A 27976-nucleotide genomic window follows, 5' to 3' on the forward strand; every position below is an offset into this window, starting at 1 on the left:
AGCAGGAATAAAAGAACTAACTTACAGAGTACTTTAATTCAGTCAACAAACATTTGAGGAACAGCTAGAAGGCCAAAGTGGCTGGAGGGAGTGAGTGAGAGGGAGAGGTGGGAGGAGGTGAGGGCTAATCTTGCAGGGCCTGTGGGCTGCAAGGAGGACTTGAGCTTTTTGTCTGAGTGAATTAGGAGCATGGAGGGTTCTGGAGAGAGAGAGAGAGAGAGAGAGAGAGAGAGAGAGAGAGAAAGAGAGAGAGAGAGAGAGAGAGAGAGAGAGGGAGAGAGAGGGAGAGGGAGAGGGAGGGAGAGGGAGAGGGAGAGGGAGAGGGAGGGAAAGAGAGAGAGGGGAGGAGGAACTTGCCCTGCCACAGGTGTTCACAGGCTGTCTTGGGCTGTAGTGGGAACAGACCGTGGGGGAGATCAGAAGAGAGAGCCACAGTAGGGGCTGGACCTGGTGAGGGCCGAGGAAAGGCGAGAAGCGAGCAGATTCTGTATGGGTATAATTCTTCCCCTCTTTCTTCTCTCTTTCTCTGTTAAAATCTCCCAAAGAGTTGCTCAGAGGAAAAAAGAAGAGAGAAAACACCGCGCCCTGGTCTCTGCGACGACGGAAACCCAGCAGAGCCCTGCCTAACCAAGGTCCCCACAGCCCCAGGCGCTTTGGCGGGTCCCGGAGGGCGCCACGGCGCAGGCGCCGCCGCCAGGCAGCGCTCCCCGCCGGGAGCCCGGGGGACCGAGGTTTGGCTCCCTCGCCGGGTTTCCGAGGGAGTGACGGGTCCGACCGCAGCCATGAGCCAAGCTGCAAGCTCCGGAGACCCCAGAGAAATTCCGCAGAGGCCTCCACCCTCCGGTGGGGCACGAGTCTGCATTTACGGAGCGCCATCTGCATGTAGTAGCCCCCCCAAAAGAGGCTGGTCCCCATTATACAGCTGGGAAAACTGAGGCTCACAGGACCAACAGAGTCAGAAGCTAAGTTAGGGTCATGATCCCTTTTAATAATGATGACAATAACATTAAAGGTGACAGCAGGGCGGGCGTGGTAGCTCACGCCTTTAATCCCAGCACTCTGGGAGGCCGAGGCGGGAGGATTGTTTGAGCCCTGGAGTTCAAGACCAGCCTCAGCAGGAATGAGACCCCACCTCTACAAAAAATAGAAAAATTAGCTGGGCGTGGTGATGCACGCCTGTAGTCCTAGCTACTTGGGAGGCTGAGGCAGGATCCCTTTTGGAGGATGACACCACTGCACTCCAGCCGGGGCAATAGAGCCAGATCCTGGCTCAAAAAAAAAAAAAAAAAAGAAAGAAAGAAACAAAGAAATGACAGCAGCTAACATCTATTAAGAGCCTAGTGTGTTCTCAACACTTGGCATGCACTGCCTCATTTAATTTTACCAACACCCAAGAGGCGGGCATATCCTTTTTTCCATTTCGCAGAGGAGGTGCTCTTTGAGATTTGGGGCTCCCTCAAGGCATCGGGCGCTGGGATTTGAACCCAGATCCTCCCAGAGCTTGTCTCCAGGCAATGGGATAACTTTTAAGCCCTTGAATGGGGGACCACGGGTCCAGGCGGCCTGAGCTTGCAAATGCATGGGGAATTAACTATTGTTTTTGGTTTCAGAGGGGTCCCGGGAGGCACCAAGGCCTCCGCTGCTCCCGGCTGTAACGGGGCTCATCCTTCTTTTCGGGGTCCCGCTTACTCGAGTGGGGACCCTCGGTAGAGTGCGGTGGTCGCGGAACCCAGGAAGAGGCAAGAAGGGGAACAGATGGGTGCTCTCGGCTCCCCGCAGGGAGGGGGCCTGCAAGGGGCACCCCGCAGCCCCGGGGGCCGCTGGGAGCCCCGCCCCCTGGGCCCCGCCCCCTCCCCGGGCGCCGACCTCTGGGGTCACGTGACCGGGCCCGTCGGCCGCTGGGGCCGGAGGGCGCGGCGCGCGGACGCGGCGGCCTGGCCAGGCGGGGCCGGAGCGGAGCAGGCCGGAGCGGGCCGCGCGCCGGGGAGGGTCGCGCCGCGCCCGCCCCCTCCCCGCCCGGCGCGGGGCGCACGCGCGCTCCTCTCGCCGCCCCTCCCTCCGCGCGGGGACCCCCCGGCGGGCGGCGGGAGGACATGGCCAGCGACGCCGTGCAGGTAGGCGCACCTGCGTCCGTAGCTGCGGGGCGGCCCGATGGCGCCGGGGACCCCGGCCCGCGCGCTGCCGGGCCTCCCGGACCCGGGCGACGAGGGCGGGGGCCTTCGGAGCGCCCGGCGCCCCCTCCTTGGGCCGGGACCGTGGAGCCAGCACGGCCCCCTTCTTGGCAGGTGGAGGTACGGATGGGGCTGCAAGGGGGAGAGGGCTGTCCTGGAGGCCTCCGCCGCACTCCCCAAACTCGGCCCCTCCCCGAGAATTAGAGGGGGAGCGGCGGAGGAGGCTCGACTTCGGGTGTCTCTGGCTGGCTATGCGTCCTGGTGCCTGTCGCAGCCCCCACTGATTTTCCTCCCTAGCGTTGGGTGCCTGGCAAGTGCCGCTTCACCTGGGCAGGTGTCTGGCGCGGTGCCCCAGGAGGAGAGGAGGCCACCCGGCCCGCGCCCCTCCCCCTCACAACAAAGCTCCAGCCACCCTCCGCCTCTAGATTGAGCTTTATGATGGTCTGGGCGCCACCCAGATTGGCACCTGTTGGCAGAAGTGCCCGAGTCACTTCATTAGGTCGGGGACTGGGAACCCCATTGCCATCCTCCAGGCTGTGAGGTAGAACCATATCCCAGGTGGGGGGGGTGTCCGGGTCAGCAAGTCAGGGATGCTCCCATCCCTAGAATCCTACCTTTATGCCATGGGTGGCAGCTCAGGGCTGGGTCACCCCCGTAACACACAGACACCCAGCCAGGTTATTCCTGTGTCACCTGGTGGGCATCATTGCCTTGGACTCACCTTCCTCATCTGTGACAAGCAGGGCCAGGGTGACCTCCAACCTCCTTAGGTTCGGTGACCCAAATCTGAGACATGTCGGTGCCTCAGGTGTCCCCATTAGTATCTCGCCATCCAATCCGTTGTCCTGTGGTTGTTGTGTAACCGGGTTCTTGTCTCCTTCTGCACCTGTCCCGTCCCTTCTGTGTCGCCCCCCCATGACCCCCTGTGACCACCTCCACCCCCAGCCCTGCTGATGGCCTGCCAGCCTTGCCGAGGAGCTGGGCGTATCTGGTGTTGCCGATCACACAAGGTCAGACCTCGGGGCCGGGCTGGGGTCCCTGCCTCCACCCCCGGCCCAGGGCGGGCTGTGTGGGAACCCCCGCTCCCGGCGCGTGCATGCGCTTGGCGTGGCCCACACATGACCCAGACAGGCTGTGATTTCTGGAATCAGGCTGGACCCATGCCCTTTCCATCTCTTGTCCACTGTCCTCCTCCCTCCTGGTCATCCCTTTCTCATGGCTGCTTGGGCCTGCTGCCCTGTCCCTCTGTCTGTCCTGACGTGTGCCTGTCTGTTCTGTGTCCGGCAAACGGATGTCCTGTCCAGATTCCGGAAACGCCCAAGGCATTGAAATCTCCGGATGTGGGGGTCCAGGTCCCTGGCTGCTCTGGGAAGAGGGGGATTCTGGGAGGTAGGCCCTCTGGGTCTGGGGTCTCCTGCTCCATGGTGGGAGACAGAGGAGCAGGGATTCCCCAAGGCCGGGGCAGGCCCCTGATTGCTGGCTTTGCCTTGTGGCCCTCAGGTGACCCCTTGGCTCTGGGTAAAAGTGAGTCACCCAAAGGAGGAGGACCCAGGAGGCCCAGCCTCCCTCCCTTTGTGCTTTACATATTCTCAGGCTCCGCTGCTGGAGGTGGGACTGAGGGAGGCTGCTCCTCCTCCCTGCCTGGACTTCCCCCATTTGAGCTGGCCCTGCTCCTGGCTGTACCCTGCTCTGCCTGCTGGGGACGGGGGGGGGGGGGGGGCCTGGCTGAGTGAGGGTGGTACCAGGTGAGCCTAGGTTTAAATCTCAGTGCTGACACATCCTTGCTGTGCACCCTGGGCCCAATGCCTTCGTCTCTGTGAGCCTCGATTCTGTCATGGGCAAAATGGGATTAATAGGATGTTTACGGGGGGAAGAGATGGAGACCTGGCCAGCACTTGGGAGGTGGGGCTGCTGTGAAATTGTTCCTGATTAGCATCATGGTCAGCAGCTCAGGGTGTAAATCCGCACCCACGGCCTTTACCCCAGAGCCTCTGAGCATCCTGAGGTTGGGGGCTGGATCATTCTTTGTGATGGGGGCTGCCCCATGCACTACAGGGTGTTGAACAGCATCCCTGGCCTCTCCATCTAATAGATGTCACCTCGCCACCCCCAGTTGTGACAACCAGAAATATCTCCCGATGTTGCCACATTGCCCCCAGGGGTGGGGATGAAATCCCACCTCCGTTGGGAATTGCTGTCACTTCTCTGAGCCTCAGTTTCTTCCTTACTTGTAAATTGGGGAGAATGACAGCAGCTACTGAGGTGTATTAGCATTGGTAGGTTGATGGGGGTAATGCTCTTGACCTGCGGTAACACTCCATGGGGACAGCTGCTCCCAAGATCAGTCAAGAGCCAAAGGACACCTTTCCTTGTCTATGAAATAGATTCTCACAGCTAAGGTCAATAATGCACATGGGGCATTTCCTAGCCACATTTTGGATTCTGGGTGCTCTTGTTTTAAATTCTGGCCCTGCCTTCTTCCTGCTGGCTGTGGGACCTTGGAGCAAGTTACATGACCACTCTGGGCCTCAGCTCCCTCATCTTAACAATGGGGTGATAATAGCACCCATGTTACGGAGTTGCGTTAGTTGACCTGGATGAAGTTTGCAGTAACTGCTATTACTCATACAGACGGTCCCTGACTTCGGATGGTTTGACTTAAATTTTTCAATTTTTATGATGGTGCAAAAGCGATACCCATTCAATAGAAACTGTTGTTTGACTACCCATATAATCATTCTGTTTTTTGCTTTCAGTATACTATTCAATAAATGACATGAGATATTCAACTTTATTATAAGATAGGCTTTGTGTTAGATGACTTTGCCCAACTGTGAACTAATGTGAGTCCTCTGAGCACATTTAAGGTAGGCTGGACTAAGCTGTCATGTTCAGTAGGTTGGGTGTATTTTGGTTTTGTTTGTTTTTTTTCGTAGAGATAGGGGTCTCACTATGTTGCCCAGGCTGATCTCAAACTCCTAGTCTCAGGTGATCCTCCTGCCTCAACCTCCTAAAGTGCTGGGATTACATGCATGAGACACCACATCCAGCTGGTTAGGTGTATTAAATGTGTTTTCAACTTGTTATATTTTCCACTTACGATGGGTTTATCAGGATGTAACCCCATTGAGGAGCATATGTGGTTGTACTAGAGCACTGGTATGTGCTTAGCAAGTAGTTTCTGGGCTGCTGGTTTTGGGGTATTCTTTTCCCACCCACCCCAGTGCTGTCTCCTAATGGCGCTGGCCTCAGGGAGGTGCCACTGGACTGGCCAGGACCCTAGACCTCTGAGCTATGGTCAGCAATAGTTGGCAGCTAGACTGAGAGGAAGCAGGAAGTTGGGATGGTCTGTCTGCAGGAAGGGGACCTTGCCTCTGCAGAACTGGCTGTTCTGACCCTGAAGGGGAAGCTGGGGACAAGGGGTGGGTGGGAGGTTCTGGCCACAGGGACATGTGCAGGTAGTGGCAGGGCTGGAGACTTATGGGAGCATGAGCATGCCGTGGGGGGCCTTGAAGAGTGTGCATACATGTGTGCGCATGTGCACATGAATGAGCATGTGGGCCGGGTCCACTCGGGCAGGTGGGAGTGTGTATCGTATAGGTTCTAGAGTGACCCGTAGATGCACTGATGGCCATTTGCAAATAAGCGTATTCTCAGTAGGCATGGGAATGTGCACACCTGGGCGCCCATATTCCAGGCACATACCTGCAGGTGTGAGAGTGTGCACACACTCGTGAGCCTGTGTTCCATGCACATGCCCATATGTATGTGAAAGTGTGTGCATGCTCAGGTCAGCCACTGGAGCCTGTGTACCCTCGTGGGAGCCTGTTTACCACGTACACACGATGGGCATGTGAGTGTGCATACCACGCACACCTTGGGCATCCTCTCGGGACAGGGAACAGGGCTGTCCCTGGGTTTCCTCTGGAGGAGCAGCTTTGGCCCTGGAGGTGGGGCTGAGGGGAGGGTCCGCTAGATGCCCCTGAGCCCCAGAGCTGGCCCCGCGCAGGGGATGCTGGGAGCTGGAAGGAAAGAGGAAGTGGCGGCCAAGAGGCCCTGGTGGGGCTGAGGTTCAGGAAGAGGGCGGGGCCCTCAGCCCGGACCCAGGATGGCGGAGGCTGATCCCCCTTTGGAGCAGGAGCTGGAGGTGGGGGCTGGGGTCCCTGTTGGGGCGGGCAGAAGGGGACCCTAAGCGGCACAGGCAGGAGGCCCTGCCCTGGGTAGCTCTCAGTTTGGGACTGGGGAGAGGGGATGGGGTGCTGGCCTCCTACTTCTCTAGAGGATGAAAATATCTGGGGCCGTTTAGGGCTCCCAGGTTGGGGAGACAGAGGAGGAAGGAGATGGGGCTCTGTTCTTTAGGGTCCCAGTTTTAGAAGGTAGGAAGAGGAAAGATGAGGCCTTCCCCAGGACCCCGTAGTTTGGGGGTATAGCAAAGAGGAGACAGGGCCAGACTTTGGGATCCCCTAGTTTGGGGTATAGCTGAGGAGAGGTGGAGCCTGCCCTTGGGATGGCACAGTTTGAGGGTGCATCAGAGGGAAGGTGGGGCCTACCCTCAAGACCCCCTAAGTTTTAGGGAGCAGCAGAGAAAATGAGTCCTCCCTTGGGGCTGCACTAGTTTGGGGGGCAGCAGAAGGGAGACAGAACCTAGTGGGGAAACACAGTGGTGGGGTGACAGGGCCTACCCTCCAGAATCCCACTACGTAAGAGATAGACAAAGGGAAACAGGGTCATGCCTGTGGGATCCCCTAGTCTGAGGGGCCAGGGAAGGAAGAAGCCCCTGACCTTGGGACCCGTCAGTTTGGGGGAGTCAGGAAGCAGGAGCAGGGCCTTGTCTCACCTCCCAGTTTTGGTGGTCAGAGGAGGTAGAGCAGGACCCATCTCAGGAGTTCCAGTCTGGGGCGGAGGCTGGGCCAGGTGGGCCACCTGCGGTCTACACCCTGGAGTCCCCTGACCTTGTCTGTCCCCCGCAGAGTGAGCCACGCAGCTGGTCCCTGCTGGAGCAGCTGGGCCTGGCAGGGGCGGACCTGGCAGCCCCCGGGGTGCAGCAGCAGCTGGAGCTGGAGCGGGAGCGGCTGCGCCGGGAGATCCGTAAGGAGCTGAAACTGAAGGAGGGTGCTGAGAACCTGCGGCGGGCCACCACCGACCTGGGCCGCAGCCTGGGCCCTGTGGAGCTGCTGCTGCGTGGCTCCTCGCGCCGCCTCGACCTGCTGCACCAGCAGCTGCAGGAGCTGCACGCCCACGTGGTGCTGCCTGACCCTGCCACCACCCAGGGTGAGCCCGGCCCCCACCCAGGGAGCGGGACTCCAGGGGTTCCACTGCCCAGGGCCTCAGTTCCTCAGGGAGGGACACACTGAGACCCACACAGCCACCAACACCCAGACAACACCCAAAATGCACACACCATCACAACACCTAAAGACACAGCCACACCAACACCTGGACAACACCCAAAGACTTATATACCATCACCTGTACCACACCCAAGATGTACACACCATCACAATACTTAAAGACGCAGTCACACCAATTACCTAGACAACACCCAAAGTGTACACACCATCACAATACCTAAAGACACAAACAATCCCCAGATAATACCCAAAGACTTATACACCATGACAATACCTAAAGACACAATCACATCAACACCCAGACAATACCCAAAGATGTGCACGCTGTCACACAAATACTGAGAGACTATCACTCAAATACTCAAAGACTCACACAATGACAGCAACACCTAGATGGCACCCAAAGACTCTTTTTTAATTTCTAAAAATTTTATCTGTTTTGTAATTTTAATTAGGATAAAAACTACACATAACATAAAATATAACTTTTTTTTCCTTTCTTTCTTTCTTTCTTTCTTTCTTTCTTTCTTTCTTTCTTTCTTTCTTTCTTTCTTTCCTTTCTTTCCTTTCTTTCCTTTCTTTCCTTTCTTTCTTTCCTTCTTTCTTTCTTTTCTTTCTTTTCTTTCTTTCTTTCTTTCTTTCTTTCTTTCTTTCTTTCTTTCTTTCTTTCTTTCCTTCTTTCTTTCCTTCTTTCTTTCTTTCTTTCTTTCTTTCCTTCTTTCCTTCTTTCCTTCTTTCCTTCTTTCCTTCTTTCCTTCTTTCCTTCTTTCCTTCCTTCTTTCCTTCTTTCCTTCTTTCCTTCTTTCCTTCTTTCCTTCTTTCCTTCTTTCCTTCTTTCCTTCTTTCCTTCTTTCTTTCTTTCTTTCTTTCTTTTCTTTCTTTCTTTCTTTCTTTCTTTCTTTCTTTCTTTCTTTCTTTTCCTTTCTTTCTTTTCTTTCCTTTCTTTCTTTCTTTCTTTCTTTCTTTCGTCTCACTTTGTTGCCCGGGCTAGAGTGCTGTTGTATCAGCCTAGCTCACAGCAACCTCAAACTCCTGGGTTCAAGTAATCCTCCTGCCTCAGCCTCCTGAGTAGCTGGGACTACATGCCTGCACCACCATGCCTGGTTAAGTTTTTCTGTATATATTTTTAGTTGTCCATACAATTTATTTCTATTTTTAGTAGAGATGGGGTCTCGCTCTTGCTCAGGCTGGTCTCCAACTCCTAAGCTCAAACGATCCACCTGCCTCGGCCTCCCAGAGTGCTAGGATTATAGGTGTGAGCTACTGTGCCTGGCCAAACTTTTTTTTTTTTAAAAGAGATGGGGTCTTGCTATGTTGCCCAGGCTGGAGTGCAATGACTATTCATAGGCGTGATTTTTGTGCACTATGGCCTCAAACTCCTGGGTTCAAGAGATCCTCCTACCTCAGCTTCCTGAGTAGCTGGGATTACAGGTGTGCATCACCATGCGTGACCAAATTTACCATTTCTAAGCATGCAGTTCTATAGTATTAAGTATATTGACGTTGTGCAACAGATCTCTAGAACGTTTTCGTCTTACAACCAAAGACTCTGACACACAGTCATGACAACACTGAAAGACTTACAGTGACTTACTGTCACATGGGTACCCAGAGAAAGGCACACGGTCACACCAGCACCCAAACAACACCCAAGGACTTAAGACGCTAGCGTATGAATCCCAGAGACTCTCACACATCATCATGACAACACCCAAAGGCTTATATCCTGTCACCCAACACCCAGAGAAACACACATAGACAACAGCCACTCTTGCAGGCAATCACAGCAAACCCCAGAGATTCACGCACACAGCCACCCAAGCCTGACAGGCACAGTCACATCAGCAGAGAGTTGTACTCACAATCGGACAAGGCCTGAAGATGCAACAGCACTTACACCAACACCCGGCCCTTCCAGACATGTGAGCATGTGAACAACTGGACACCAGCGCTGTCCCATCAACATTCAGGGACAGAGTGCAGCCAGCATCCAGAATCTCACAGTCATTTCTGTACCATCAACACTCGGGGACAGGATGCCACCCACAGCGCCCCCATGGGAGGCTGGGACGGTCTGGGCTTGGTTTTGAACTTCATGTAGATAGGGTCATATGGTATCCTCACCCCATCCAATGTGCACAGGGTCACCCCCCCCCCACAGTCACACTGCCCTCCAGAGACTCACGTAGACACATGAGTCTGGCTGTCCCAATACCCAGAGACTCAAACACACTCATACCAACTCCTGGAGATCTGCACTCACAGTTGTACCAACAGCCAGAAATGTGTGCACCCCAACACCCAGAATCTCAGTCATTGTAACACCTGTCGTCTCACATAGTCGCACCCCATGGTTCACAGATGGAACCGCTCCCACACTCGTGGCTCACACACAGCCATGTAAGTAGTTGGGGGCCTCCCACACACCGTCGCACTGGCACCAAGGACCCACACATGCACTCACACACACGCTCATTTATCCTGGATCCTGTCCTAGCCCCGCACAGTTTCCCTGGGGGGGTAGGGTGGGTGGACCCGCTGGGCCCTGGCACCCCTGCCTTCCTGTTTCCTGGCCCCCAGCCCCTGGGTCCTGGGGCAATGGGCAGACCAGGGTGACAACCATGGTGATTCTCTCTCACCTGTCCCCTCCAGATGCCCCCCACTCCCCTGGAGCAGGCGGCCCTGCCTGCTCGGCCACCAACCTGAGCCGTGTGGCGGGGCTGGAGAAGCAGCTGGCCATCGAGCTGAAGGTGAAGCAGGGTGCGGAGAACATGATCCAGACCTACAGCAATGGCAGCACCAAGGTGGGGCAGTGCCGAGGGCACACGTCGCATGTGCATTCACACCTGTGCATGCGTACACTCACCTGCGCTTGTACACACACCCACAGGTACATGCCCACCCACACGTGCACACTCGCTATATGTGCACATACCCACCTCACAGTGTACATGCCCACCCCACAGTGTACACACCCACAGGTACACACCTACTGCATATGCACATGCCTGCACGTGCACACACCCATCAGTGTGTGTACAGACACACCCACCCACATGTGCACCCATTATCTGTGACACATACCAGCTTGTGTACAAGCACACACGTATGTGCACCCACATCTGTACATATGCCCACAGTGCAGTGCACATGAACATGTACACACCCACATGAGTGCACTCATCCACCCATGTGCCTGCACACACAACTGCAGATGTGTGCACCTGTGCAGATCACAGGTTTTGGGGACAGGGTGCTGCCTACAGCTGCCCCCATGGGAGGCTGGGATGGTCTGGGTATTGGGGACCACAGATTCACTTTGCTTGGTTTTGAACTTCATGTAGATAGGGTCACATGGTATCCTCACCCCATCCAATGTGCACAGTTGTTGGTCTGGAAATGCCCACCTCAGGTCAAGGATTCCTGGGAATGCCACAGCTCTCAGCTTCTGTGACTTCCATGTCAGGGGCTGGGGTTCCGCAGTGGTGCAGCCTTGGGGACCAGATGGTTCAGCTCTGTGACGAGGTGAGGACTCTGGCCCCAATGACACTGCATCTTAGGTCTCGCCAACTGAGACACAACACCTGTGTGCCTGGCATATAACAGGCACTGATATTAACAAATATGCTTGCTGAACAAATAAAAATACACCCTTAGATCTGAGTAGATGTTTCTCAACCTTTTTTTCATTATTGTTCCCCTAAGGAACCTTTTCTGACATTTTTTTCCTAATTGCCCAATGTGGTAAAATACCTATAACATAAAATATACTACATTAACATGTTCAAGCACACAATTCAGTGGCATCTGGTACATTTGCAATGTGGCGCCTCCATCTAGTTTCAGAGCATTTCAGCACCCTGAAAGGAAGCCCCATACCCATTAGCAGTCACTGCCCATTCTCCGTCCCCCACAAACCACTAATCGGCTTTCTCTCTTTATGGATTTACCTATTCTGGGCATTTTATGTAAATACACATGGGCTTTTGTATCTGGCTTCTTCACTCGGCTTAATGTTTATGAGGTTCATTCACATTGCAGCAGGAATAAGTACTTCATTCCATTTTGTGGCTGAATGATATCCTGTTATATAGATGTACCACATTTTCTTTATCCTTTTATTATGTAATGGACATTTGGGTGGTTTCTACCTTTTGGCTATTGTGAGTAGTTCCGCTACAAGCATCTGTGTACAAGTATTTGAACACCATCCCATGAAATGTTAAAACACACACACACACACACACACACACACACAAAGAAGATAAAAAAATAAAATACAAAAAGAAAAAAAAAATGTTAAAACAGAGATCAACCATATATCTCTTTATGCACGTCTCTGCATTGTACACAAAAAGAATAAGAGTTTTTCACCCCCCAAGAACCAATTTCTGCCCAGTAGGGGTAACACTGAACATGCATAGAGAAGACATAATGTCTTGCAGTGTCTTATCCGAATGTTAACACGGCACATACTTTCCCTGCTTCACTTTGGAAAAAAAAAAAAAAAACCAGCACAAAGTGGATAGAAAAAATCCACAACTGATTTTTGGCACTTGTACACACGCAAGGTTGTGGACAGTTCCCAGATGTAGTCATATCTTGAATCCTGTGCACAAACACCCAGGCACCCTCAGAGGCTCCCTGACCGTGGGGACCTCTCACCCACATGCACGCCATTCTAACAGCTAGTGTGCATGTGACACCTGCTCTGGGCCAGGCAGGGCTCCAAGCTCTATGTATAGACTAGCCAGTCCAGAGGGAGTCAGTGATGTTAGCACTGCCATTCCGCAGATGAGGAAACTGAGACCCAGAGAGGTTGAGTGGCTTGCTTGAGTTCACACAGCTGTTAAGTGGCAGAGCCAGGATTCAAACCCAGGGACTACATCACTACACCCAGGAACGTATAGAAGAACCCACACAGAAACAAAGATATAAACACTCTGTCCCATAGTCACCCAGGACCTGTGTGGTGTGGTCAGCAGCACCGGTGGTCAGCCCCCAGCACCCCTGCCTTCCTCTAACAGCTGATCTCTGCCTCCAGGACCGGAAGTTGCTGCTGACAGCCCAGCAGATGCTGCAGGACAGTAAGACCAAGATCGACATCATCCGCATGCAGCTCCGCCGGGCCCTGCAGGCTGGCCAGCTGGAGAGCCAGGCGGCCCCAGAGGAGGCCCAAGGTGAGTGCCTCGCCCTGAGACAGGCTGGCCTGCATCTCACCTCACCAGGCTCAGTTTCTGGCCTTGTAAAGGGTCCTTTTCTGGGGCAGGGAGATGGGTACTGTGAATCACTATGTGACTGGAACCCATTCGTGATCCTCTCTGGGCCTCAGTTTCCCATTTGTCCCAGGCAAGGTTTGGACTAGATCAAGTGTTGGCAAACAACCCTCAGGCCAGATCCACCTGCTGTCTTTTCTTGTAAGTAAAGTTTTATTGGCACATTGCCACACCCATTCATTTACTGTAGTCACTGACTGCTTGTACACTGTCATAACGCAGCTGAGTAGTGGCAACAGCCTGTGTGGGCCATAAAGTGAAAAATATTTACTGTCTTGAGCCAGGCGTGGTGGCATGAGCCTGTAGTCCCAGCGACTCAGGAGGCTGAGGCAGGAGCATCATTTGAGCCCAGGAGTTGGAGGCTACAGTGAGCTGTGATTGGGCCACTGCACTCCAGCCTGGGCGACAGAGCAAGACCGTGTCTCTTAAAAAAAACAAAACAGAAAACAAAAGAAAATATTTACTGTCTTACTCTTTACAGGAAAAAAAAAAACCCGTGTGAATCTCTGGACTAGATGGTTACCTTGTCCCTTGTCACTTTGGCCCCTTGTGTGTGCAGAACTGTGGGCGTCCCTGGTGTGTGTGTGTATGTGTTTACATCCATGTGTATGAATGACCAGGGGTGTCTCAGAAACTGAACATGTTAGGATTGTCAACCTGAATTTGTGACAGGACTGTCTGTGTCCATACTACCCATGTGTGTCAATATTAATGTGACTTTGACTGTGGGGACCAGGAGTTATATGTGTACCCTAGTAAAGATAACAGTTTGTCACTGTGAGAGGTAGCACATTGTCAGCTGTTGGTGAGGCTTGTAAGTTGGAGGACAACATGTGTGTCTTGGGGTGTGTATATCAGTGCAACCATGTGATTGTGTGTCTGTACTGTGGGTACCCACGTGGGTTTCTTAGCGACTAAGTGTGATGGTATGATCATGTCCCTTTGCCTCTGTGTGGTGTTATAACCATGGGTGACTGGGTTGCTTTATCCCTAAAAGTCCCAGTGACTGATTAAGCATAGTATGACGGCAGGCCTAGGGATGAGGGTGCGACTGTGTTTGTAAGAAGACATGACGGTGAATGTCCAGGTTGTCCCTGTAACTCTGTCTGCCTTGTTGGTATCTAGGTGAGTGCCACACACCTGTGGATACAGTGTGACTCTCTGTGACCAAGGTCCAGGGTCTGAGTAGGGGTCATTTTATAAAATAGTGACATTGTCCTAGGAACCTACAGCCACAGAGGTATGATTGATGGGTGACAAATTTCCTACACGTCAGTATGTCCTTGTCCCTCTCCCTGAGCCGCTGGGTGGCTGAGTCCTGTATTGGGCTGTGGTTGTGTCCCTGTGATTTCACACTGGGTGTGACACCCAGTCTTTTTCCCTATGACATTGACTGTGCCTGTGGGTATCAGTGATGCTGCCCTGCCTGTGTGACAATGTGGTGGCATTTCTACACCTGCCCCTATGCCTTAGTGTGATTATGTTCTTATGATTCTCTCTGGGCTGGAGTTAGAACCCTGGGATTTTTGCCTTAGTGTAGTTCTATCCTTTTTCTTGACCCTGTGATTGGGAATAATGGCTTTTGTGTCCCTCTGTCCTTGCAGTGGTGTGCTGTGCTTGAGGTGACAGGGTTGTGTCTGTATGACAACAAAGCCTGACCCATGTGACAGTGTCCCTGTGTGGCAATGTGACTGCATCTTTGTGACAGAGCATGTGTTCCTCTGCTTTCAGGTGACAGTGTGCATACACTGGTGACAAAGTGGTAATGCTGTTGTATCCCTGTGGGCGACAGTGTGACAATGTCTGTGTAACAGTATCTGTCTTAGTCTGCTCAGGCTGCCATAACAAAGTCCCACAGAGTGAGTGGCTTAAACAACAGACATTTATTTTCTCACGGTTCTGGAGACTGGCAGTCCTGGATCAAGGTGCCAGCAGTTAATTCCTGGTGAGGGCTCTCCACCTGGCTTGCAGACAGCAACCTTCTCTCTTGTGTCCTCACACAGTGGAGAGAGAACTCTATTGTCTCTTCCTCTTCATCATCATCTTCTTCTTTTTTTGAGACAGGGTTTTGCTCTGTCATCCAGGCTGGAGGGCAGTGGCATGATAGTAGCTCACTGCAGCCTTGAATTCTTGGACTCAAGTGATCCTCCTGCCTCAGCCTTCTGGTAGCTAGGACTGACTACAGGTGCACACCACCATGCCCAGCTAATTTTTTAAAAAGACTTTTCATACGGACAGGGTCTTGATATGTTGCCCAGGCAGGTCTTGAACTCCTGGCCTCAAGCAGTCCTCCTGCCTCCGCCTCCTAAAGTCCTGGGATTACAGTCGTGACCCACCATGTCCAGCCTCTTCCTCTTATGAGGCACTAATCCCATCATGAGGCCTCCCCCTGCCCAATGACCCCATCTAACCCTAATCATCTCCCAAAAGCCCCATCTCCAAATACCATCGCACTGGGGATTAAAGGCTTCAATATGTGAATTTGGGGGACACATTCAGTCCCTAATAGTGTCCCTGTGGCTGACACCATCTGTGTGGCAGTGTGATTGTATCTCTGTGTTTGTCCAAATGCCCATGGATGTCACTATGCATGGCTGACAATGTAACTGTGTGATAGTAACTGTTCAGTGGGGAGTGAGGTGTGTCAACATGTGTATGACAGTATGATTTATGCCCTTGCCCCTGGGGGCTATAGTCCCTGGGTGAAAAATGTGATGGTATTTGGGTGACATTGACTGAATCAAGATAATGTGACTGTCTCTGTGGGTCACAGTGTGCCTGAGGGGCTGTCCCGGTGCTAATCCCTAGGAATGAAGAGGGACTGTGACAACTTGTCTATCCTTAAGCCTGGCTTGATAGTACGCCTCTATATCATTGCTTAGACTGTCCCTGTGTAAGAGGGACACTGTCACTCCTTGGGTGTTGAGTGGCAGTGTGACAGTGTCACCGTGATGGCCCCTTGGGAGAAGTGTGATACATCTTGGTGATGGTTTATCTATGGCCAGTGCCTGCTTCTGTGGATGGTCGCGTGTCTGGGCCCAGGTTGGTGGGGGGTGGGTTGCAGGCTAGCCTCAGTGCCCCATATGCCATGCTTACAGGGGGTCCGGACCTGGGGGCTGTGGAGCTGCGCATTGAGGAGCTGCGGCACCACTTCCGAGTGGAGCACGCGGTGGCCGAGGGCGCCAAGAACGTGCTGCGCCTGCTCAGTGCGGCCAAGGCCCCGGACCGCAAGGCAGTCGGAGAGGTAAGGGGCGGGCCCTTGGCTTGGGGGCGGAGCTTCTGTGAGGGGCGGGGCCTTGACAAGGAACAGGCCCTGTGAGGGGTGGGGCCTCACCTAGGGGTGGGACCTTGACCTGGGGCCTTGCCTCTGCCAGGCGGGGCCACTGTGAAGGGCGGGGCCTCAGCAGGGCGGTACTTTAGCTGGGGATAGGGCCTACGCTGGGAACAGTGCTACTGTGAGGGTGGGGCATCAGCGAGGGGGCGGGGTCTCGGCCGGGGATGGACCTCAGTGAGGGGTGGGGCCTGGGCAGGGGGCGAGGCCTAGTTTTCAGGACACCGGAGAGGAGCCTAAGTTGGTTTGAGGTTAGCATGGGGTTGGGGAGGGGCAAGCCCAGCCCCGCCTCTCATCCCCTCCCTGCGCACCGCAGGCCCAGGAAAAATTGACGGAGTCTAACCAGAAGCTGGGGCTGCTGAGGGAGGCGCTGGAGCGCAGGCTGGGGGAGCTGCCTGCCGACCACCCCAAGGGGCGCCTGCTGCGCGAAGAGCTCGCTGCAGCCTCGTCCACCGCCTTCAGTGCTCGCCTCGCGGGGCCCTTCCCCGCCACGCACTACAGCACCCTCTGCAAGCCTGCGCCGCTCACAGGTGGGCCTCGGACCGGCCCCTCTCTCGCAGCCCTGAGACCCCGGATCCGGATCCCCACTCTGCCCAGCCCTGGGCTCCCATCCCACCGTTCCCTCCCGTCTCCAGTAGATAGCCCTGTGAGCCTCAGACTTTCCCCCATTTCTCCTGCTGATTCTGGGCTCTTGTCCCCATCTCTGTTCCTCTTCACTTTCCCCGCTCGTCCCCACCTGGTCCTGACTTTTTCCTCCAGCCACAGTCCCCCAGCCCCACCTCATTCTCAGAATCTGCAGCCTGAAACCTCTGACCGCCCCCCTCTAGGCCAGCCAGCATATCTTGCTTAGAGCCCTCACCTCGTACCCCTCCAGACCAGCCCCCCAGACCCCTAGCCCGTCTCAGACCTCAAATCAGCCCACCAAATCCTACCCTGGCCTCCCTAGTCCTACCTTGTTCCTACTTGCCTGGCCCCCTGGCCTCTGCCCTGAATTTCTCTTCTGTCCCTAAACCCCAGCACCCAGAGCTCCTCCCCGCCACCCTACCCCACCCAAAACCATCTGTCTCATATTCGTACATCCAGGCACAGACATCCCTGCATCAGACCCTCTGTCCCACCTTGGCTGTCCCTCCCTGGCTCCCACTTGTACCATGGCTGTTTCTGAGTGTGCTTCTACCTGTAGGCCCCTCCCCCTGTGCTCCCCATGTCCCCCCCAGCCTGTCCGTGATGTGGCCCCCTGCTGAACCTTCCTCTCCTGCAGGGACCCTGGTGGTTCGAGTGGTGGGCTGCAGAGACCTCCCAGAGACCATCCCCTGGAACCCTTCGCCCTCAGTGGGGGGACCTGGGACCCCAGACAGCCGCACCCCCTTTCTGAGCCGCCCAGCCCGAGGCCTTTACAGCCGAAGTGGGAGCCTCAGTGGCCGGAGCAGCCTCAAAGCAGAAGCGGAGAACACCAGTGAGTGGACATTGTGGGCCCTGAGGGGTGGGGTGGGGTGGGGGATCCTGGGATGCCCCATATTTGTAATACTTTAAGAAACAAATACATCACACTCATCAGGAGGACAGCTATCAAAAACAAAACTAAACTAAAAACAGAAAATAACAAGTGTTGGTGAGGATGTGGAGAAATTGGAACCTTTGTGTGCTGTTGGTGGAAATGTGAAATGGTACATTCACTACACAAAGCATTGTGGTGCTTCCTCAAAAATAATATTGAGCGAGTCCACTTCTGGGCATATACCCAAAAGAATTAAAAACAGGGTCTCAGCCCTTCCACAGTGTATTTGTATTTCAAAACAACATGTTATATATGATACATGTATGTAATTTTTGTTTGTCAATTTAAAAATTAGTGATAGAAAAAATTTTAGAAAGATAACAGCATAGTCTTGGCTGGGCATGGTGGCTCATGCCTGTAACCCTAGCACTCTTGGAGGCTGAGGCGGGAGGATCACTTGAGGTCAGGAGTTTGAGACCAGCCTGAACAAGAGATCCCGTCTCTACTAAAAATAGAAAAATTGGTAGGGTGTGGTGGTGCATGCTTGTAGTCCTAGCTACTTGGAAGGCTGAGGCAGGAGGATGGCTTGAGCCCAGGAGCTTGAGGTTACAGTGAGCTGTGATCATGCCATTGCACTATACTCGGGGCAACAGAGTGAAACTCTGTCTTAAAAAAAAAAAACCAAAAAGAATCTCAAAGAGATATTTGGATATCTGTTTTCATAGCATTGTTTACAGTAGCCAAAGATGGAGGCAACCGCAGTGTCCGCCAGCAGATGAATGGATAAACAAAATGTAATAGCCAAACAATGGAATATTATTCAGCTTTAAAAAGGAAGGAAATCCTGTCACATGCTGCAGCCTGGATGAACCTTGAGGACATTATGCTAAATGATATAAACTACTCACAAAAAGACAAATACTGTGTGATTTCACTCATGAGGTCCCTGGAGTAGTCAGATTCATAGAGACAGAAAGTAGAGTGGTGGGTGCCAGGGGCTAGGAGGAGGGGGAATGGGGAGTTACTGTTTAACGGGGACAGAGTTTCAGTTTTGTAAGACGAAAAGAGTTCTGGAGGTGCATGGTGGTGATGGTTGCACAGCAGTGTGAATGTACGTAATGTCATTGAACTGTACACTTAAAAATGATTATGGTGGTAAATTTTATGTTAGGTGTATTTTACCATAATTTAAAAAAAAACTAATAGATATGTACAAAAAAGTGAGTATAGGAAAAGATTAACAATAAAGCAACTACCCATGTTACCACCACCCAGGTTAAGAAATAGGATATTGCCAACTCTCTGGAAGCCCTTTCCCCAACTCTAGCCCCTTCCTCTGTCGTAGACTTGGCTACTGTCCTGCATTTTGTAGTTTCTTGGCTTTTCTTTGTAGTTTTTACCATCCATGTATGCATGTCAAACAATATGGTATCATTTTGCCTGGTATTTGAACTTTATATAGATGGACTCATACAAAATGTACTCTGTGTACTGGTTTCTTTCAGTATTGTTTTGGGAGACTCATTCATATTGTGCGACAGGATTCGTATTTATTCCTGTTTAATAATCCATTGTGTTAGTCTGAGCCATGTCAAATTGCCTTTTTTTAAGGTAAAAAACAGTTGAATATCAGCAAATTGATACTTCAGCTACTAAGACTGTATCATGGTTTGTATATTAATTCTCCTTTAATGGTCAGTAGGTTGTTTCTAATTTGAGCCATTATGTAAGCATCATATATATGCATATGCTAATGTACACCTGCATGCATTTTTCTAAGGTCAGTCCTTAGGAGTATATTGCTGGGACTTCCATATGGAATAAAAGTGAACTTGGATCCCTACCTCACACTGTACGGAAAAAATCAATTGGATTAATGACTTTAAACATCAAAGGCAAAACTTTACATTGGCAGAATGTTATGGAGGGGAGGATTTCTTTAAAAGATACTGGAGACCTCTCCCCACCATTTTCTGATGAACGCCCCTTAAACCCCCCCATTTCAGGTGAGGTTAGCACTGTGCTTAAGCTGGATAACACAGTGGTGGGCCAGACGTCCTGGAAGCCATGTGGCCTCAACGCTTGGGACCAGAGCTTCACCCTGGAGCTGGAGAGGGTGAGCTTTGTTGGGGGACCACAGGGCTTAGAGGAGCAAGAGGAGTTCTGGGCCTCAGGCACCCCAAGTGAAGGCCGTCTTCCTTCCCCCCGAGGCACGGGAACTGGAGTTGGCTGTGTTCTGGCGGGACCAGCGGGGCCTGTGCGCCCTCAAATTCCTGAAGTTGGAGGATTTCTTGGACAATGAGAGGCACGAGGTGCAACTGGACATGGAACCCCAGGGCTGCCTGGTGGCTGAGGTACAGCCCAACCCCTGACCCTGAGATAATGGTTCCTGCCTTCCCTGCTCCCAGTTTTCTAGATGAGGAAGATACCTTTTTGATTGGTGTGTGAACCTTATTAGAAAAGTACATCTAGGCCGGGCGTGGTGGCTCACGCCTGTAATCCTAACACTCTGGGAGGCCAAGACGGGTGGATTGCTCGAGGTCAGGAGTTTGAGACCAGCCTGAGCGAGACCCCGTCTCTACTAAAAATACAAAGAAATTATCTGGCCAACTAAAAATATATATAGAAAAAAAAAAATTAGCCGGGCATGGTGGCGCATGCCTGTAGTCCCAGCTACTTGGGAGGCTGAGGCAGTAGGATCGCTTAAGCCCAGGAGTTTGAGGTTGCTGTGAGCTAGGCGGATGCCACGGCACTCACTCTAGCCCGGGCAACAAAGTGAGACTCTGTCTCAAAAAAAAAAAGAAAAAAAAAAGAAAAGTACATCTAATTACATCAGTGACAGGATGTAAGATTCTTGCTCAGGCTGGTCTCAAACTCCCGACCTCAGGGGATCCTCCCGCCTTCGCCTCTCAGAGTGCTAGGATTAGAGGTGTGAGCCACAGAGCCTGGCCCCCATGCAGAAATTCTTACATGATCTGATAATCAAGGACCACTGAAAGAAAGGAAGAGGGAAGAGAGTTGACTTCAGGTGGTGGGGCAGTGAAATTGTTGCTCTTGTGGAAAACTGTCCCAAACCAAGTAGAGTATGGTCATGGGTGGCCCAAGGGGCAAATTCTGAAACATTGCTACTCGCCTTCAAGGTTTACTCGTAGCATTTTGTTTTGTTCTTATGCTTCTACAAAAGCACCATCCGATAGAACTTTCTACTGTTCTGTTGTTGATGAGCCTACAGTAGTTGAATTCTATTGTACATGCAAATGTTTTATATCTGAAGTGTAGCCAGTGTGACCAGGAAACCAAAGTTTTAATTTTACTTAAATTTTAACCAGTTTAACTTGCCACATGTGGCAACCATATCAGACACTGCAGTTCTGTGATTTTAGCACCTTCTAAAAGTTGTGGTGGAGGCTTGAGCCTATAGTCCCAGCTGCTTGGGAGGCTGAGGTGGGAGGATCACTTGAGTCCAGGAGTTCAAAACCAGCCTGGGCAATAGCAAGACCCCATTGCTACACAAAATAATTTTTAAAAAATAAGCTGAGCATGGTGGCACGCACCTGTAGTCCCAGCTACTTGGGAGGCTGAGGCAGGAGGATCGCTTGAGCCCGGGAGTTCAAGAGGCTGCAGTGAGTTATGATGACGCCACTGCACTCTAGCCAGGGGGACAGAGCAAGACCCTGTCTCTTAAAGAGAAAAAAAAAAGGTGTGTTCAAGTTGGGAGAATTAAGCTAGACCCATGGTTTCCCTTTGTGGGCGGACACCAGAATCACCTGGGGGGCTTGTTGAGACACAGTGCTGGGCCTCAGTCCCTGATGTTTCTGGTTCATTAGGGTGAGGGGGGCCTGAGAATGTGTATTTCTGTCTAGCAGGTTTCCAGGTGATGCTGGTCTGCGAACACGCTTGGGCAGTCAGGGTACTGGGGGGTGCAGGATGTGTTTGCTGGAGTTGCAGGTCGCTCTTGTTGGGTCAGACCCCTCCCTGCCTCTAGAGGCTGGTCCAGTCACTTGTTTCTTGTTTTCCAACATGGCACTTGAGGAGGAGTGTTCGTTTTATGACCCTTTCCTGTGTCATGCTACTCTGGGGTTCAATGTCATAGTGTTCAGAACCTCGAAGACACTTGGGTGTGCACACCTGTGCTCCTAAGGGCTTCCTCCCCCCAGGTCACCTTCCGCAACCCTGTCATCGAGAGGATCCCTCGGCTCCGACGACAGAAGAAAATCTTCTCCAAGCAGCAAGGTGAGGGGGATTTTTCCAGGCCTGCCCCTCCAGGGGGTGAGGCCAGGGATCCTGGGAGTGTCGCGGAGGGTGTCACCTGCCCCCCTGCCCCTAGGGAAGGCGTTTCAGCGTGCCAGGCAGATGAACATTGATGTTGCCACGTGGGTGCGGCTGCTTCGGAGGCTCATCCCGAACGCAACAGCGACAGTCACCTTCAGTCCCGGGGCTTCTCCAAGGTCTGAGGCCCGGCCTGCGGGGTAAGGAGGGAGGGCCTGCGGGTGCCAGCTGCCTCTTACTGCCTCCTGGGGTTCTGGGTCCCAGACACACGTTCCTCCCCTCTGCTACAGTGACATATCGGTGGAGAAGCTAAACCTCGGGGCTGACTCAGACAGCTCGCCCCAGAAGAGCCCTGTGAACCCTCCTTCCAGCCCATCCAGCCTGGTGAGCATCCCTCCTCCACCTCCGTCCTCTCTGCCTCTAAGCCTGGCCTAGGTTTAGGTAGCATCAGGGGTCTCGCTCCTGGCTCAGAGACCACCAGGAACTTCCTTGCAGTTGCACAGCATGTCTCCAGCAGAAACAGGGCCCAGTTCTCTAATCCTGGTTAAAAACACGAGCCTGGGAGCAGCCCGCCTGGGTCCCCATCCCTGCCCTGCCGACGCCTGGCTCTGAGCCTCAGCTCTCCAGGCCTCAGTGCACCACCCCGTAAAAGGAGCACATCTAAGACGAATGCTGACGATGGAAATCAAGATTGCAGCGTTCTCTCGGCAAGGGTTACCGAAAGGAGGGAGACACAGGGAGCTTGCCCGGGTGATGGAAATGTTCTTCATCTGATCTGGGTCAGAGGTCGGCACACTTTTTCTGTTAAGGCCCAGATAGTCCTTGTCTGCGGCATGGCCTCAGAGCAGCTGCTGGGACACATACACGAAGGGGCTTGTCTGTGTTCCAGTAAAACCTCATTGGCTCGAACAAAACCAATGCAAGTTCGAACCATTGAAGTTTGAACACCAGAGAGCAATTATAGGTGACAAAATATTCCTTTTTTTGATTTTTTTCCCAACAATTAAAAAATGTAAAAGCCACTGTTAGCTCTCAAAGACTGTACAAAAACAGTCTGGCCCACCGGCCAGCATTTGCCAACCCCAGGCAGCAAGACCCTGTCTTGAGTTTTTTTTTTTTTTTTTGAGACAGAGCCTTGCTCTGTTGCCCAGGCTGGAGTGCAGTGGCGTCAGCCAAGCTCACAGCAACCTCAAACTCCTGGGTTCAAGTGATTCTCCTGCCTCAGCCTCCTCAGTAGCTGGGACTGTGGGCGTGTGCCACCATGCCCAGCTTTTTTTTATTTTTCTTAATTCCCAATGATCCACTATCATTCCCAAAAGACCCTGTCTTGAAAACAAAAATTAATTTTGATTTTTTTTCAGTTGTATGTGCTTGTGGTATAAAGAATTAAAGCTAATACCAATGCATAGATAAGTACAGTTGACCCTTGAACAACACAGAGGTTAGGGGTGCTGACCCCCATGTAGTTGAAAATCCATGTAATTTTGACTCTCTCAGAACTGAACTACTAATAGCCTACTGTTGACCGGAAGCCTTACTAATAACATAAACAGCCAGTTACCACATAATTTATTCATTATGTGTATTATATGCTGTATTCTTACGATAAAATGAGCTAGAGAAAAGAAAATGCTATCAAGAACATCATACATCCCAGCTACTTGGGAGGCTGAGGCAGGAGGATTGCTTGAGCCCAGGAGTTTGAGGTTGCTGTGAGCTAGGCTGATGCCACGGCACTCACTCTAGCCTGGGCAACAGAGTGAGACTCTGTCTCAAAAAAAAGACAAACAAACAAACAAACAAAAAGAACATCATACATAAGGAAGAGAAAATGTATTGACCATTAAGTGGAAGTGGATCATGATAAAGGTCTTCCTTGAGGTGTTCTCTTAGTTTACATGGTGGTCAGCTAACAACCTGGGAAGGTGACATTTGAATAAGGAAGAGGGAGGAGCCGTACCAGTGTATGTGAGAGGAAGAGTCTGGGAAGACGGCACAGCCGTGCAGAGGTCCTGGGGTAGGAATGTGCCTGGTGTGTTCTGTGCTTAGGGAGGGGGAGAGTATGGCCAGAGGGGAGAGAGTGAGGGTACATGGGAAGAGAGGAGACAGATTGCTGAAGGGGCAGATTGTGAAGGGGCCTTGGAGACTATTTTGGTTTGGGGGGCATCCCTGACTCCCCTCACTCTGGCCTTCTCTCCCTGCTGCAGAGTTCCCCGATGCGGGAAACTACCACCATTCCCGAGCTGTCTTCGGAGACCCAGGAGACCTCAGGCCCCGCCCTGTGCAGGTGACACCCCTCCCCTAGACCCCCACTCACCATCCCTGCCCAGTGCCCCCAGCCCCACCAGTGTCCTCTCTCCCACAGCCCTCTGAGGAAGTCACCCCTGACCCTCGAGGATTTCAAGTTCCTGGCGGTGCTGGGCCGGGGTCACTTTGGGAAGGTGAGGTGGAGGGCAAGGGGTTGGGGGGCTGGGAGTCCAGACCCCCGGGACCAAGGCTAGCTGCTAAGGCCACCTCGCTTCCCTGTGGTTCCAGGTGCTGCTCTCCGAATTCCGGTCTAGTGGGGAGCTGTTCGCCATCAAGGCTTTGAAGAAAGGGGACATTGTGGCTCGAGACGAGGTGGAGAGGTATGGACCTGCTCCAGCCCTCTGGGGACCTCTGCTTTCTCTTTGGGGGAATGAGAGACAGGGTAGTCCCTCCTTGGAGATGCAGGGAGAATGACTCATAATCGTCACTGACACTAGCCTTGTACTCAGATAACAGTTCTCAGAAAGCAGTTATTCATTTGTTCCCCCAGCTGCCCTGTAAGGTAAATGCTGTTATTATCCCCATTCTACAACGGCACAGAGATGTTAAGCAATTTGCCCAGGGTCACACAGCCAGTAAGCAGTAGGTCCAGGATTTGAACTTAAGGTCTCAAGCTCTGAAGCCTGTATCCTTCATGGCGCCACCACACTGCCTCTGCCGTGGGGTCAGGCCCTCGGTTCGAAACCTCAGGGTCCTGCTCTGTGAAAGGCGAGTAATAATGCCTTCATTGCAGGGTTGTTGAGTGGATTAAAGGAGAGGAGGCATCTGAAACACTCTGTACACAGTGTGACCCCTGTAAACACTTGGTAGAGGCACTAAGATTGTCCCTGGTCTTCCCAACATCCTTTTGATAATCAGGAATCCAACTCAGACAGGCTCAAACAAGCAAAGGAATTTATTGGTCTGGATCAGAAAAGTCTAGGGGTGTTCTGCTTTCAGGCATGGCTGTATCCAGGTGCTCACATGACGTTTCTCGGTTTCTGCTTTCCTCGGTGTGGGCTTTGCCTGCAGTCCTCTTGTGGGGACAGAGATGCCCCCCGCCCTAGTAGCTTCAGGCTCATTCAACAGCTTTAACACTTCTCCCTTAATAATCCCAGTGGAAATCAGTAGGACTTGGCTTGCCCATCTCTGAACCAGTCTCTGGCCAGAGAGAGAGGCTGCTCTGATTGGCTTGGGTCTCATGCCCACCCCTGTCAGTTCCAGGAAGAGAAGTCGAGGGGCTGTTATTAGGATGGTGGGTAGATTCTGGGGGCCTGTTTAGCAGATGAGGCTGCCAAGGCTCAGAGATATTAAGCAACTTGCTCAAAGTCACACAGCAATGTGAGGCCCCGAGCAAAATATCTGTGGACTGAGGACTCTGGAGAGTATAGGAATCAGGGGTAGCGGGCAGCTAGTCACTGACCTCTACCCCCCTGCCCTGCCCTGCCCAGCCTGATGTGTGAGAAGCGGATCTTGGCGGCGGTAACCAAGGCAGGACACCCCTTCCTGGTGAACCTCTTCGGCTGTTTCCAGACAGCAGAGCACGTGTGCTTCGTGATGGAGTACTCGGCCGGTGGGGACCTGATGCTGCACATCCACAGTGACGTGTTCTCTGAGCCCCGTGCCATGTAAGCGTTCCCCGCCCCCCGCCCACTGGCCCAGGCCCCTGCCTCCTGCCCCAGCACACACAGGACACCATGGCCCTGAGAGGCTGGCAGCCCCCTCAGCCTCTACCCTCGGGTCCCGCCTCCCCCAGCTTCCTGGAGCTTAAGGGGACTGGGGAGCTCTAGAGGATGTGGGAGCCAGGCTTCTGTGCCCCTCCCCCTTGCTGGGTGGCCCAGGACCCTCACTCCAGCCTGTTTCTCTATAGCTTTTATTCGGCCTGTGTGGTGCTGGGGCTGCAGTTTCTCCACGAACACAAGATTGTCTACAGGTGTGTGCGCATGTGCATGCATGTGCATGCTCTACCCGCTGCGGCAGGGGCAGGGGTTTCCGGCAGGGCCTAGATGCCCCCACTCACCCCTCTTTACATCCCACTCTCCCACCCCCCGATACCCTGCAGGGACCTGAAGTTAGACAATTTGCTTCTGGACACGGAAGGCTACGTCAAGATCGCAGACTTTGGCCTCTGCAAGGAGGGTAAGGGGCTGAATCTGAGCTGCCAGTGTCTGTCCATTAGACATAGGAACAGAGAAGGAATGGAGTCTCTAACCCTACTTGGCGTTACCCCCACCCACTCTTGGACATGGTAGCCCACGTGTAGACTACCCCAAGCTGGGCTGAACGGAGTCCTCCTGCTCCCATAACCTCATGCCGCCTTGCTGCCTCCAGGGATGGGCTATGGGGACCGGACAAGCACATTCTGTGGGACCCCGGAGTTCCTGGCACCCGAGGTGCTGACCGACACATCGTACACACGGGCTGTGGACTGGTGGGGGCTGGGCGTGCTGCTCTACGAGATGTTGGTCGGCGAGGTGAGGCCCCAGGCTGCCCCCATGACACACACATCTTGTGTGTTCCTCCACTGGAACCTGCGTGTGCCCAGGGTGGGATCAAAATCTGCCCCTGCCACCTGCTGTGTAACTGGGGGCCGTTGGCTTCACGGCCCTGGCCTCAGTTTCTGCATCTATAAAATGGGATACTTAACTGTCCCATGTAAGCCAGCACCATTGACAACATGCAGCATGCAGACAAAGCTGGAGCCAAGGGCTCCAGTCAGGGCTGGGAGTGAAGTAGCCAGAGAAGGGGCCTGATTCACCCCGGCACTCCCTGTGCCCAGTCCCCATTCCCAGGGGACGACGAGGAGGAGGTCTTCGACAGCATTGTGAACGATGAAGTCCGCTACCCACGCTTTCTGTCTGCAGAAGCCATAGGCATCATGCGAAGGGTGAGGACCCCCTACCAAGGTGGGGTGGGCCTGGGCAGGGGGTCCAGGGCCCAGAAGGGGACACGCAGATCCTGACACTGTGTTCCCTCCTTCCAGCTGCTACGGAGGAATCCCGAGCGGAGGTTGGGGTCCAGCGAGAGAGATGCCGAAGATGTGAAAAAGCAACCCTTCTTCAGGGTAAGCCTTCGTTCCCTCCACCCCAAGGGCCTGCTGATCCCCCAGGACCCAGCCATCACCCCCTCCAAGGCCTAGTCACTCCACCTCCAACATTGTCCTGTCCTCTTGGTACCATTTCCTTCCCCCTCCCTCCTCATCCACCCCAACCCCCCCTTCCCACCGCATTGAAACTCTACATCCCTGCTTCAGGTTGCCCTGTGCATGAGCCCAGCCTCCCACCCGTGATCCTTCCAGAGCCCCCAGTCTCCTGCACCCCTCTTTTCCTCTCTCTTGTGAGGCATGCACCCTCTGAGCCTCCCAGGCTGACCCTTGCCCTGCACCCACTCCCCAGACACTGGGCTGGGACACACTGCTGGCCCGGCGCCTGCCGCCGCCCTTCGTGCCCACGCTGTCAGGCCGCACCGACGTCAGCAACTTCGATGAAGAGTTCACAGGGGAGGCCCCCACGCTGAGTCCGCCCCGCGAAGCCAGGCCCCTCACGGCTGCGGAGCAGGCGGCCTTCCGGGACTTCGACTTCGTGGCCGGGGGCTGCTAGCTCCCCTATCCCTCCCCTTGCCCTGCCCCCGCTGCCTGAGAGCTCTTAGTTTTTAAAAAGGCCTTTGGGGTTTGCCCCTTCCGTGCATTCTCCGTCTCTTTTTGTGTGTAGGGACGCAGGGTTGTGCTTGGTAGGGGGGCAGGTGGATGGGTGGAAGTGGGAGTCAGGAGTGACGCGGGGACATTTGAAGAGGGT

General features: G+C 53.3%; 1 protein-coding gene across 4 annotated transcripts; it reads left to right on the forward strand.

Annotated features, from left to right (window-relative positions):
• The first annotated feature begins 1876 nt into the window (after positions 1 to 1876).
• PKN1 (protein kinase N1) lies at positions 1877 to 27868 on the forward strand. 4 transcript variants are annotated; one of them, XM_045550876.1, is made up of 22 exons: positions 1877 to 2114; positions 7142 to 7442; positions 10175 to 10326; positions 12567 to 12702; positions 15897 to 16042; positions 16446 to 16659; positions 17391 to 17585; positions 19634 to 19743; positions 19838 to 19981; positions 21785 to 21860; positions 21955 to 22096; positions 22187 to 22280; positions 24104 to 24183; positions 24262 to 24337; positions 24432 to 24523; positions 25634 to 25810; positions 26053 to 26115; positions 26245 to 26321; positions 26514 to 26656; positions 26962 to 27069; positions 27166 to 27246; positions 27578 to 27868. In XM_045550876.1, the coding sequence occupies exons 1-22, from the start codon at positions 2094 to 2096 to the stop codon at positions 27779 to 27781; spliced, it is 2832 nt and encodes a 943-aa protein (XP_045406832.1). In that variant the 5' UTR covers positions 1877 to 2093; the 3' UTR covers positions 27782 to 27868. The 4 variants fall into 4 exon arrangements, with proteins under 4 accessions (XP_045406832.1, XP_045406822.1, XP_045406842.1 ...); XM_045550866.1 differs by lacking the exon at positions 1877 to 2114 and adding an exon at positions 6227 to 6318; XM_045550886.1 differs by lacking the exon at positions 1877 to 2114 and adding an exon at positions 6227 to 6318 and having other exon boundaries at positions 21955 to 22075.
• Positions 27869 to 27976: the final 108 nt, after the last annotated feature.

Source organism: Lemur catta, chromosome 1 (assembly GCF_020740605.2).
Source record: "Lemur catta isolate mLemCat1 chromosome 1, mLemCat1.pri, whole genome shotgun sequence".
NCBI classification, from domain to species: Eukaryota; Metazoa; Chordata; class Mammalia; order Primates; family Lemuridae; genus Lemur; species Lemur catta.

Excerpts from the sequence above, each read along its gene's own strand:
- PKN1 (XM_045550866.1), top strand. The coding sequence starts at position 6,280 with ATGGCGGAGGCTGATCCCCCTTTGGAGCAGGAGCTGGAG. Across the intron at positions 21,861-21,954 it reads AATCTTCTCCAAGCAGCAAG|GGAAGGCGTTTCAGCGTGCC; the intron begins GTGAGGGGGATT and ends CCCTGCCCCTAG. Across the intron at positions 22,097-22,186 it reads TCTGAGGCCCGGCCTGCGGG|TGACATATCGGTGGAGAAGC; the intron begins GTAAGGAGGGAG and ends CCTCTGCTACAG.